The 12,560-nt window shown below is 38.5% G+C and overlaps 1 protein-coding gene and 1 pseudogene across 1 annotated transcript; both read left to right on the plus strand.

The window, feature by feature from the left end:
- Positions 1 to 460: 460 nt before the first annotated feature.
- On the plus strand, positions 461 to 10,273 carry LOC133284389 (coatomer subunit alpha-2-like; annotated as a pseudogene).
- An 87-nt stretch (positions 10,274 to 10,360) lies between these two features.
- On the plus strand, positions 10,361 to 11,887 carry LOC133284390 (uncharacterized). Its single transcript, XM_061481392.1, has one exon. The coding sequence runs from the start codon at positions 10,361 to 10,363 to the stop codon at positions 11,885 to 11,887; it is 1,527 nt and encodes a 508-aa protein (XP_061337376.1).
- The last annotated feature ends 673 nt before the right edge of the window (positions 11,888 to 12,560 follow it).

Consider the following 12,560-nt stretch of genomic DNA (forward strand, 5'->3'; position numbering starts at 1 on the left):
GGGGGGGGTGTTGAATAAATAAACTTGATTTAGTTTTTTGGTCCATTGAGCTTAGTATACATTTAGCCCAACATCTAGAAATATCCAAGAGTTATCTAGCCCAAATTCTAGAATAATCAACTCTAGATGTCTCCATCAAAATATCTAGAGAATAGTTGTATCTAGAAACTACCATCATAAATATCTAGGCTAGGAGGTTATAAAAAAATTCTAGAGAATAATTTGTAGCCCTTAGATGAGAATTATGTTGGCACAATCCTAACCATTGATTAAGGAGGTGCCACTAGTATAAATAGGTGTGTCCTCCATCATTTTGTAAAAAAGCCAAAGAGAAAAAGAGTTGTGTAGTAATAAAAGTGTTCTCTTCCTCTATATCTTTCTATAACCTTTACTTTTCTCAAATATGCTCCTCCCAACAAACTTTTGTAATAACAAGTTTAAGGAAGTGTAAGTTGTGAAGATGCTGACCAAGTTCGAAACGAAAAGCAAGACAGTAACAGGCCTCAGTTTTCACATTCAGACGATCCTCGAAAGCCTCTCCAGCGGAGTCATCCAGTTATGGGACTATATAAAAGGAACCATCATTGACAGCTTCGAGGGACATAAAGGTCCAGTTCATGGTGTTCACTTCCACAAATCTGAACCCCTGTTTGTCTCTGGTGGTGACGATTACAAGATCAAGGTGTAGAACTACAACCTCCGCAGATGTGTCTTCACTCTCCTCGGACACAACAGTTACATCCACACCGTTCAGTTCCATCATGACTCACCTTGGATTGTCAGCGCCAGCGATGACCACACCATACGCATATGGAACTGGCAGTCGCGTAGTTGCATCTCCGTCACCGGTCATTATCGCTTGGTCATGTCCGCTTCCTTCCACCCAAAAGAAAACCTCCTTCTCTCGGCCTCTCTTGATAAGACCATCCGCGTTTGGGACATCTCCTCCCTCAACAGCCAGTCTTCTTCAGATGTTGCCGTCGTTGTTAAGTACGTGTTGGAAGGACACGACGGCGGTGTCAATTGGGCCCACTTTCATCCTTATTGTGTACGGTGTCCTGAAATTGTCTCCGCCTCAGATGACCACCAACTAAAGTTTTGGAAGTTCAATGGTAAGATATTAAGGAATGTAAGTGAATTGTTAGGGCGACTTCGACCATTACACAATGGTTGTTCCCTCTAACGTAAGGTTATGTCAAGTAAATATGTCACTTATTACCATGCATTAAGTTATAAGATAACATAAATAGGTTTTGATTTGTAGCAGCTATTTCCGCGCATAAACCCAAAATACTAAATAAAAGAAAATTATAAAGTAAACCAAAATTCGTTTATGAGTCTTGTTGCAAAGTTAGAGTGATACTAAAAGTTAGGATTGTATTTCCCTATGAAGTACGATACTTCAAAAATCCTGACGTGTCATGTCCGACACTTTTCAACACTCTCCAACACTCCGACACTTTGACACTCTCCGACACTTCAACACGCGTTATAGAAATTCAAAAGAGGGTTTAAAGGTTTCGTTGTGTTGAGTTTTTAGTTCCAACTATTAGATTCGTTGGATCACGATTACTATTTTATTGAGTTTAATATAAATATTTGGGATATCTTATGTTTCTTTGCAAAATTTATGAATATTATAAGTTTAGTTTCATTTTTTTGTTAAATTATTGAATATTAAATATAATATACACTACATAAATTAAAAATATTATTTAATATCAAAACGTGTCCTAACGTGTCGAAATCTAACATTTTTTGGAATTAACGTGTCGGAGTGTCGTGTCGTATCGTGTCACGTGTTCCGTGTCAGTGTCGGTGCTACATAGGTATTTCCTAAGGGGTGTAGTACATCGATACGAAGGTGCTCAAACAACTAGCGGTATGGACCAAAATTCAAGCAAAGTCACTGCTAGTTCTATTGCAGAGAGGGCTGCAAAAAATGAATGGTGTGTAAACTACAGTAACTCTAAAATTCAATAGAATAACATCTCATGAAAGTTATTAAATTCAAATGCTTTTCTGTTGGAGAGTAGGATTTATACAGGGGAATAATATTGCTTAAAAAGGACGTTTAGTAGAGGATAAATTTTTTCGTGTTAGGAAATCATAATTCCCAGGAATATGATGGGCTAAAATTACTTTCCCTAAAATATTATCGAGATTTTATTCTAAGAATATCACCCATTTGATTATATTTTTAGATGGTATTTTGAAAAAAAAATTCTACACAAAACAAAATCTAGGAAAAATCGGTAAAATTTGCATAAACCTTATAAAAGAGAGAAAATGTGAGAAAAGGTGAGCCTGTTGAGGGATATCTTGGTAAGGACCTTCATTGAGCCTGTAGCTAATTGGCCCAGCATACCGAGCCTATGTAGATGGACGAGAACATTACCTTATTCTTTTTCGCATAGCTAGGTTGTGGGGACACAGACTTGCCCCAAAGGCAAAGGAAGTAATTAAAGTGAAGGAATAAAAAAAAAACATTGAATGAATCATTGGTATATTTGCTCATTTGAATAAATGAATTGTTTTTCAAACGACACAAAGGAATGGGATGTGCAGACCTTGAGAGGGAACATGGATGATGTCTCCTTCGTCGTCTTCCATGCCAATCAAGAGGTTATTGTGTCCACCTCCCTCGATAAAAGCATTCGTGTGTGGAATACAAGGTTAACCAGCAAGGTGACTGAAATTCAAACATTCCCCAGAGAGCGTGATCGGTTTTGGATTCTCGCCGCACATCCTGAAATAAATTTGTTGACTGCTGGTCATGATAATGGCATGCTTGTGTTTAAGCTTGAGAGGGAAAGGCCTGCTTTTGCAGTTACTGGTGATTCTTTGTTATACAACCAATCCCGGTACGGCTTGTATCTCGATAAGCTTTCAACTGGGAGATGGAAATACATGCTTCCACTTGAACGACGTCCAAAGATTCTTTCCTATAACCCAACTCAACATGCAGTTCTTCTCTGTTGGGATGATGATGATGATGGTGGCTCTTTTGAGTTGCATTGCTTACCCGAGGAAGGCTACGTTAAGGCTGCATTGCTTGATCCAAAGAGAGGTGTTGGAGGATCAGCAGTGTTCGTGGATCCAAATACATTTGCTGTGCTTGACAAATGCAACAACCAATTAGTCCTTTTAAACAATATGAAGAATGAGCTTGTTAATAACATTGCCCTTCCCATTCCCGCTGATGCTATATTCCATGCAGGAACCCACATCTTGATTTGTAGGTCAGATGATAGGGTCTTCTTGTTTGATCTTCAAAAGAGTATTGTTCTTGGTGAACTTCACACGCCATTGACTAAGTATATTGTTTGGTCTAATGAAATGGAAAGTGTTGCTTTGCTCAGCAAACATGCCATTATCATTGCTGACAAGAAGCTTGTGCATCAATGCACTCTCCACGAGAAATTCCGTGTAAAAAGTGGAGCCTGGGATGACAATGGTGTTTTTATCTACACAACATTGAATCACATCAAATACTGTCTTCCCAATGGAGAAAGTGGGATAATAGAAACACTGGCAGTCCCCATTTATATCGCAAATTAAGGTTACCAAAAACATCGTCTTCTTCCTGGATCGGGATGGGTTGTCAAGAGCCGAAAGTATTGACGCAACTGAATATAACTTTAAGCTTTCCTTGTTGAACAAAAGATACGACCATGTTATGAACATGATAAAGAATTTGAAGCTTTGTGGACAGGCTATGACGGCTTATCTTCAGCAAAAAGGCTTTCCTGAGATTGCCCTCCATTTTGTGAATGATGAGAGAATTCGATTCAATTTGGCTTTAGAGATTGGGAACATTCAGATTGCAGCTGCTTCAGCTAAGGCAATCAATGAGAAAGATCAATGGCATCGATTAGGGGTTGAGGCTCTTAGACAGGGCAATGCTGCAATAGTTGAGTATGCATACCAGAGGACCAAAAATTTGGAGAGATTGTAAAGAACGTCGAGTAGGAATGTTCATTGGTTCGGTTATGTGATGATCATGAATAGGAGAAGCATGTATAGGTTCAGGTATAGTATCAGGTGTATGCTGTGTGTGATGATCATGAATATGAGAAGTATGTATAGGTTCACGTATAATAGGATAAGAGTGTGATGGAGGTAAATCATCAAATGTAGGAGATGATGTATTAGGTGGAACAACAATGTCAACAGTAGGGATTAATGAATTTTCAATGAAAGGAAAAGAATTTTCATAGAAGACTACATTTCGTGATATGAATAGATGATGAGAGGAGAGGTCAAGAAGCACATAACCTTTGGTACCCATTTGGTATCCAAGGAAGACACACTTTCGTGCACAAGGAGAGAACTTGTGTCGGGTAGAAGCAACAGTTGTAGCATAACAGAGGCATCCAAATACGCGAATGTGATTAAATGAAGGTGGAACAGAATTGAGAACTTCAAATGGAGTCTTCACATTCAATGTTGGAGTAATCAGTCGATTGATAAGATGGACAACATGAAGAATGCAGTGAGTCCAAAACTTAATAGGAATATTGGATTGAAAGAACAATGATCGTGCAACATTCAGTAAGTGCTGGTGTTTCCTTTCAACAAAATCGTTTTGCTCTGGGGTATAGGCACAAGAGGTTTGATGAACAGTTCCTTTAGATGCATAGAAGTGTTCCATCATGAATTCAAGACCATTGTCAGTCCTAATGGTTTTGATGCTTGCTGCGTATTGAGTTTCGACCATAACAAAAAAATTGCGCAAATGAAGCCTTGTTTCTCCTTTGTTTTTCATCAAAATAACCCATGTAAACCTTGAGAAGTCATCTACTATGGTTAAGAAGTACTTATCACCATTAATAGAAGGGGTAGCAAAGGGTCCCCATATATCAACATGAATTAACTCAAAGGCTTTATATGTAATGGTCCTACTGTCATTGAAGGAAAACTTGCGTTGTTTAGCTTTATGACATGCATCACAAGCTGAATTCAATTTATTACAAGTCATAAAGGGAAAAGATTTGTGCATATGGAACATAACAGAATGGGAAATATGTCCTAGACGATGGTGCCATAACATGGAGGCATCCATCGTGTTTTTATTGCTAACTATTGCATGTATACATGATGAATTATTAACAGAAAACTTTGATCTCTTGACTTCAGATCTTCCATCCAAAAGCAACACAAAGAGCCCATTGTGGAGCCTAGCAGAACCAATCACTTGGCCTGTCGATATCTGCTTAATGGAACAAGCACAATCATGAAATGTGAGTTCACAGCAAGCTGAAGATATTAACTTCCCAACTGAAATTAAATTCACTTGAAATTCAGGAACGTAAAGCACATTATCGAGTTGTAAAAATTCAGATAAAACCACTGTCCCAGAGTATTTAGCAATCACTTTCTGATTGTTAGGTAGTGTGATTGCAATAGGATCAATAATCTTGTTAAAATGAGAGAATAATGAGGACATTGAACATATATGATCCGTCACCCCCGTATCAAGAATCCATTGAGTGAGGACCTTACCAGAATTCACATTGAAAGCAGATCCATGCTGAACTTGAGCATGCTGGACTTGAGCAAAATTTGCAGTGTGAGAACTTGCATCACCTGCATGATCAGTTTTGCTTTGAGTCATTAGATCAAGAAAATTTTGATATTCTTGTTGAGTTATAGAAACTTTATCAGTATCCTTGGTGCCATCAGCATCTTCAATTGGTCAAGAAAGGTTACATTGGCTGATACAGTCCTTCCCCTAACTTTGAATCCTGGTGGATATCCATGTTTGGCATAACATGTCTCCACTGTGTGGTTGGTGCGACCATAATGAGTGCACAATTTGGTTCCACGTCCTCTGCCATTCCTTCTTCTGTTATAGCAATTACCACGTCCACGTTGATGTTCAGCCACATAAGTTCCACGTTGATGCTCAACTGCATAGACTCGTGAACTTGATATATTTTCAGTCAAGAACTCAGTGTTCATCTATCGTTCTTGTTGTGTAACAAGCGAGAAAGCCTTGTTCATGCTAGGGAGAGGTTCGATCAGCATTATTTGCGAACGAACATGTGAGTACTGGTCATTAAGACCTTTCAGGAAACAGACCACTTGATCACGCTCTCGGTATTTCTTCAACTTGTCCGAAGCACCATAGAAACAATTTGGCAATGGCTGTAAGTTGTCAAGTTCATCCCAGAGAGTTTTAAGTTGAGTAAAGAAATCACCTACTGATGATTCTCCTTGATGAAGACGCTGGATTTCTTCTTGCAAATCCGCAATACTAAACACATCTGTTTGTGAGAACCGTTCTTGGAGATCTTTCCAAGCATCTTGTGCCTTTTCGATCCAAAGAATGGATTTGGCAATGGAGGGTTCAATGGAGTGATGAATCCACGATAAGACCATCATGTTGCAACGATCCCATGCCTAGTACGTAGGATCTGTTGCTGCTGGAATGGTGAAAGTGCCATCCACAAAGGTAAGTTTATTCTTGGAACGGAGCGCCATCTTCATAGCACGAAGCCACGTGTGGTAGTTCTTGTTACTAAGAAGTGGTGTAACAAGAACCAGTGCTGGATTCTCATTTGCATGGAGATACAAAGAGTTCGAAGGATTCGTAAGATGATCCAGAAGAGGAGCTTGGTTCGCAATTGAAGAGTTTGCTGATTGAAGATCAAAGATGAAGCAATAAGAACGCTAATGATCAAAACGAAACAGCAAGAACGCGATACCAGAGCTCCTAGAGCTCTGATACCATATCAGAATCCAAAGAACTCGAAAGAGAGAAAACTGTATTCATCTTATTGAAGAAATATTAGAAACAGAAAAACTGGTTAACTACACGTTCAAGTCACTATTTATACAGCAGCTATGTAGCAACTATAACGAAACTACTTTACCGTAAATTAGGGAACTAACACAACGGTAAGAAACTAACTTAATGAACCAACTCATCTAACTTAATGAATATAAACTGATACATCACCAGATAAATAGATGATGAGTTGTAATAGAGATTGTCTTTCCTTTATCTCATCACTGGTAACATGGAGAAACTTTCGAAGATGTTGAAAATTGTTGAAATAAAGAATGATGTGATGGGTCAGTTTCACAATGCCTTATATATGGGTGATGTTCGAGAACGTGTTAAAATCTTGAAGAATGTTGGTCATTTGCCTCTTGCTTACACCACTGCCTCAGTTCATGAGATGCATGATGTTGCTAACCGGCTTGAAGTAGAACTTGGAGGGAATGTTCCATCTTTGCATAGGGAAAAATGCCATCTCTTTTAATGCCACCTTTTCCAGTCATGTGTGGTGGTGATTGGCCCCTTCTTAGGGTCATGAAAGGCATATTTGATGATGTTGCTGATGAAGAATATGAGGCAGCTGAAGCTGATTGGGGTAATTAAGGGAAATTTCTACAATACGCTACAGATGTACCCACTTTTCTATACATCCCTCCAATCAAAATCAAACACCAAACATCAATGCTGACATGTAATAAAAAAATATATGGTCTTAAATACATGTGTTAAATTTTGAATGGAAGTAGTATGTACTACTGATGTACTAAAGATGAGCTCGTAATTAAGTAGCTTGACATGGTTGATGTGGGTGACTTTATGCCTAAGGCAAACAACCTTCATGAGGCTACTTGAGACTAACCCTAGACCCTAGTGTTGAAACCCCCAAGGCAAGTGGTGGCAAGCAACTACATAAAGGAATATGACAGATGGCACAGAGTTGAAGTATGATTTTAGAAACCCATTTGTGATTTGTGGTGCAACCTATGTGTGCCCATTTATGGAGGACAAAAGGATGTCTTGCTGATATTGCACTTGTCGTTTTGTGCCAAGCCACGAAAGGAAGTTATGTAATGTGCGTGATCTCGCAGTGGTAAGGGAAGATGCTTCTCGACTGCTGTATTCACCTTCTCAGATACATTGATTGTGCTGCTGCACCTCAAGAGGAGGATATTTTTACTCATATGGAAGTACCGATTCCTTTATTATTAAGAAACATAAATATAGTTAGAAATAATTATAAAGATGTAATAATAGATTACTTTTTGTCATATTTGATAAATGAGCTTGATATTCTCATAGCATTGGATTTTTTTAATTTTTTTTTGTTTTCAAGTAAATTTCTCTATCTGTGAATTTTCTTTTTGGATAATTTTTTACCTTTTCCTTTCTTTCTTTTTTATTACTTTAAAACTGCTTTCAAAGTGAGAGGTACTACTTGTATCACATGATGGTTATAGATGACAAGACTTGCAATTGCAGGAAAACCACCAAAATGTCACGTTTTGGCATACCACAGAACAAGACTCGTCATCATTAAAAGCGAATTTTGTTTTTCATGTGTCATGCGGATAATGACCTGCTATAAAGGAGTATCTATTGCTTCTCCTCCTTAGTCCGTCAATACCACAAAGTCAATATTTATCCCCGGATGGAAGTGTCGCCACCAGGTCTTCTTCACTAAGATCGTCACGGCCACTGATGTGCCTCTGGCATATGTGATTTTCCAAGACAAAAACAACAAGTTTTAAGTCCTTAAAGAGTAGTTTTAGTAGGTATTTGCTTTATATTTTTGTTTTTCTATTTCAGTTTATATTCTCACATATTTTTTGTTTTTATATAGGAAAGAAGGACAAAGATCAGACAAAGTCACAGATGATGCATTGTTAAAATATTCCCAGGCCAAAGTCCAGAGATTCGTGCGGGTCCGCGCGGGTGTGGCGCGATCTTGCGCCAAATGATCCAAGTTATTTTCCAGGAAGTTGGCGCGACCTCGCGCTAGAGTGGAGCGGGTACGCGCTAGTTTGCGATTTGAGAATTTTGTCAAGGTCAAATTTGGAAGAAGGGGTCTTGTTATTTAAAGAGAAAAGAGACATAGAGAGACGGAGGAGGCGAGGGTTCAGAGAGTTCAATAGAGAGAAATTTCATCTTCATCTACTTTTCCATTTCTTTTACAGTTTTATGACAGATTTTTGTATAGCAATCATGACTATGGTCGGCTAATACCCTTTTATTGTAGTCAGGGTCCCAAACCCTATGTGAACCTCTTTGACGGCGGATTGATTTATCCTTCTCGGTTATTTTTATTTATTTTATTCCTATTCTATGCGTATTGTCTATTCTTTGTGTTAAACTTGATCAATTTAATAGTGGAGGATAGTTTGAGGGTTAGAACCCTATATAGGAATATTGGGGTTTTCTAACCTAGAAAGAGGATAGGGTAACAATTTGTATGCGTGCTAGAAATAGGCATGTGTTATCGCAAACGTTTAATTTATCTTGTTAATGCTTAATTTCGAAAGGAACATTGCAAGGAATTGGGGTTCCAATTGGGGTTAAACGACTGAGCCTGCAAGGAATTGGGGTTTAGTTAATTCATGTTGTTGGTGATAAATTGTTTGAATATTTATTATAATTGAGTAATTTAAATCATTCCAAAGTGAAAGGCGGGGATCATTCGGTGAGTGCACTCTATCTACAATACCTTCTCATATTTTACAAATTCATTCTTGATACAATCTCTGATCTTATAAAATCAAAATACGTTTCTACATTCAAATTTTATTTTACACAAATTCACAAACTCTTCCCACAATCTTTTGAGCTTTTATATCTTAAAAGGAAAAATTAATTGATAGTCGATCACAATCCCTGTGGATACGATACTCTTATTCATCACTTTATTACTTGTTCGATCGGTACACTTGCCGGTTAGCATCAAGTTTTTGGCGCCGTTGCCGGGGATTGGCGTTTCTTATATCAATTAATTTTGATTTTTAAGATTGGATTTTTCTTTTATTTTTATTTTTCTGTGATTCTTGAACAGTGCTACTAATCCTTTTTCTGAGTTGTATGAGAGGTAAAGAGCCCGAATTTCCACTTGATTGGGAGATTACAAAAACAGAAAAGAGGAACAGAAAATTTACTCGGAAGAAGCTTGCTTTCAACGAGTTAGAAAATCTGTTTGAAGAAGTACACAACATGGCAGCCAAGAATGAGGCAGAAAATCCACTTATAGATACTATTCTCACTCCAACGTTCAACATGCCAAATTCAAGTATTGTCCAGCCTACGATTGACAACAATAATTGGGAGCTGAAATCTTCCGTCATTCAATTGGTGGAAAGAGTTCAGTTTGGAGGAGAAGAGCATGAAGACCCTCATAGATTCATAGATCGATTTCTTATGATCTGTGATTCGACTAAGCACCCTCGGGTATCTGATGATGCAATCAGGTTGCATTTATTCCCTTTTGCTGTTAAGGGATAAGCTCTCAGTTGGTTAGAAAGACAACTGGCACGGAGCATTGCTACATGGGATGACTTATCTACGAAATTTTTCTCTGAATTCTTTTCCATGGAGAGATATAATCAAAGAGTGAATGACATCACCAATTTCACTCAAATTGAGGGTGAAACCTTGTGCATGACATGGAATAGATTCAAGGATTTGATGAGGAAGTTCTCTCATTATAACTTGATTGCTGGCGATCAAGTCAGAATATTCTTCAATGGCAGTACACCTGAGGATAGAATGGTTTTGAATGGTGCAGCTGGTGGTACTATTAAAACTATGAGGGCGAATGAGACTTTTGAGCTGATAAAGAGGATGGCCAGGAATGAAAATCAGGGATTATCATCAAAGTCTAAGAAAGGTAGCCTTCAGCTGGGAGACAATGATTCTTTATTGGCTGAAAACAAATTGTTATGTCAACAAGTGGCAAGTTTGTCTTCAAGGCTTGACAAGATGCAAATTGCTGGCATTCAGGCTAAATCCGTGGCCTTTGTTTGTGATTATTGCCAGGACAATCATGAACCTAATGAATGTCCTACTCTTACTTCTTCTGATTCTCCTCAACAAATGCAGGTGAATGGTATATGGTATGATCAAAGGCCTCAGCAACCGACTTTTCAAAGAAACCAGAATTTTTCTGGTGGTGGTGGTAGTAATTTTCAGAGGAGAAGTCAAGGAGCTGGTATGGATTTCAAGCCCAACAATTATGCTCAGCCTTCACAAAGTCAACAAAGAGAGCCTGCTGAGTGGGAAAAAGCCTTTGCACAAATGGCCAAGACTTTTAATGAGATAGCTCAGACCACTAATGCTTTTATGGAAGAAACTAGAGCTCAGAATAAAAATACAAATGCTTCCATAAAGAATCTGGAGAATCAAGTAGGCCAACTGGCAAAGAAGGTCTCAGAAAGAATTCCAGGTACTTTTCCAAGTAATACAGTTACTAATCCAAGGGGAGATTGTATGTCCATTATTACTAGAAGTGGCAAGGTGGTAGCATCTCCTAAAAATCCAAATATAGAGTGTGAAGGAGATGAAGAGAAACATGATGCGACAGTTGAAGCTGAAAAAGAAGTTGAGATACCTGTGGAGACTGTGAAGCCAGCAGAGAAGGAGAACGTGAAGGCAAAAGAACAACATGTAGTGGTTGAGAAAAAGCATGAGTTGAGTCCTGAGTATGTCAGGGCTATGGCACCATATCCTGAGAGATTCAAGAAAGATGCTCAGAACAAGCAGTATGGCAGATTCTTGGATATCTTCAAAGATCTGCACATAAATATTCCTTTTGCAGAAGCATTGGCGAGTATGCCAAATTATGCCAAGTTCATGAAGGATCTCTTATCAAGGAAACATAAGCTGCAGGAATGTCAAACTGTGACACTTACTGAGAAGTGCAGTGCATTTATTCAACAGAAGATTCCTCCAAAGCTTAGTGATCCAGGAAGTTTCAATATCCCCATCGCCATTGGTAATATTGGTATTGGCAGGGCTTTGTGTGATCTTGGGGAAAGTATCAATCTGATGCCTCTCTGTTTACAAATCTTTGGGGATCAAGGAATTGAAGTCTACGGAGGTCTCTCTCCAACTTGCTGATAGGTCCTTAAGAACACCCAATGGCATTATTGAAGATGTTCTGGTGAAAGTAGACAAGTTCATTTTTCCTGCTGATTTTGTGGTGCTGGACATGGAGGAAGGAAGTGAAAAACCACTTCTCTTGGGTAGACCTTTCTTGGCTACAGCTCGTGTTTTGATTGATGTCGAGCAAGGGAAAATTAAATTGAGGATGAATGATGAAGCAATCACTTTTAATGTTTCTGATGCTATGAAAAGACCTTTTGAGTATAATGATTGTTTCCAAATTTTCTTTCAAGAGATAGTACAACAAAAGAAATCTCGCCCTCAAGAGCTTGATCATGAACTGAAAGCCCGTGACCATGTTCCCTTTGAAGAGAAGGAAGTTGGTGTAGAAATGCTTAAAGAAAAAGCTGATGATATAGAAGTTGGAGCACCTAAAGTTGAATTGAAGACTTTGCCCAACACTTTGAAATATATTTTCTTGGGGGATGAGGAAACTTACCCAGTAATCATTAATAAAGGGTTGTCTTCTAACCAAGAGAGGAGGTTGAAAGAAGTTTTGAAGGAGCATAAGACTGCCTTGGGGTGGTCTATTTCTGACTTGAAGGGTATAAGTCCTTCTTTCTGTACTCACAAAATACTCATGGAGGAAGACATCAAACCTGTGAGGCAACCGTAAAGAAGGCTTAAT

Source organism: Gastrolobium bilobum, unplaced genomic scaffold, assembly GCF_033153095.1.
Source record: "Gastrolobium bilobum isolate Gb01-03AN ecotype WA unplaced genomic scaffold, APGP_CSIRO_Gbil_v1 utg19213, whole genome shotgun sequence".
NCBI lineage: Eukaryota > Viridiplantae > Streptophyta > Magnoliopsida > Fabales > Fabaceae > Gastrolobium > Gastrolobium bilobum.

Bases quoted from the DNA above. Each gene is read 5' to 3' on its own strand.
- LOC133284390 (XM_061481392.1), top strand. From the start codon at position 10,361: ATGGAGAGATATAATCAAAGAGTGAATGACATCACCAATTTCACTCAA.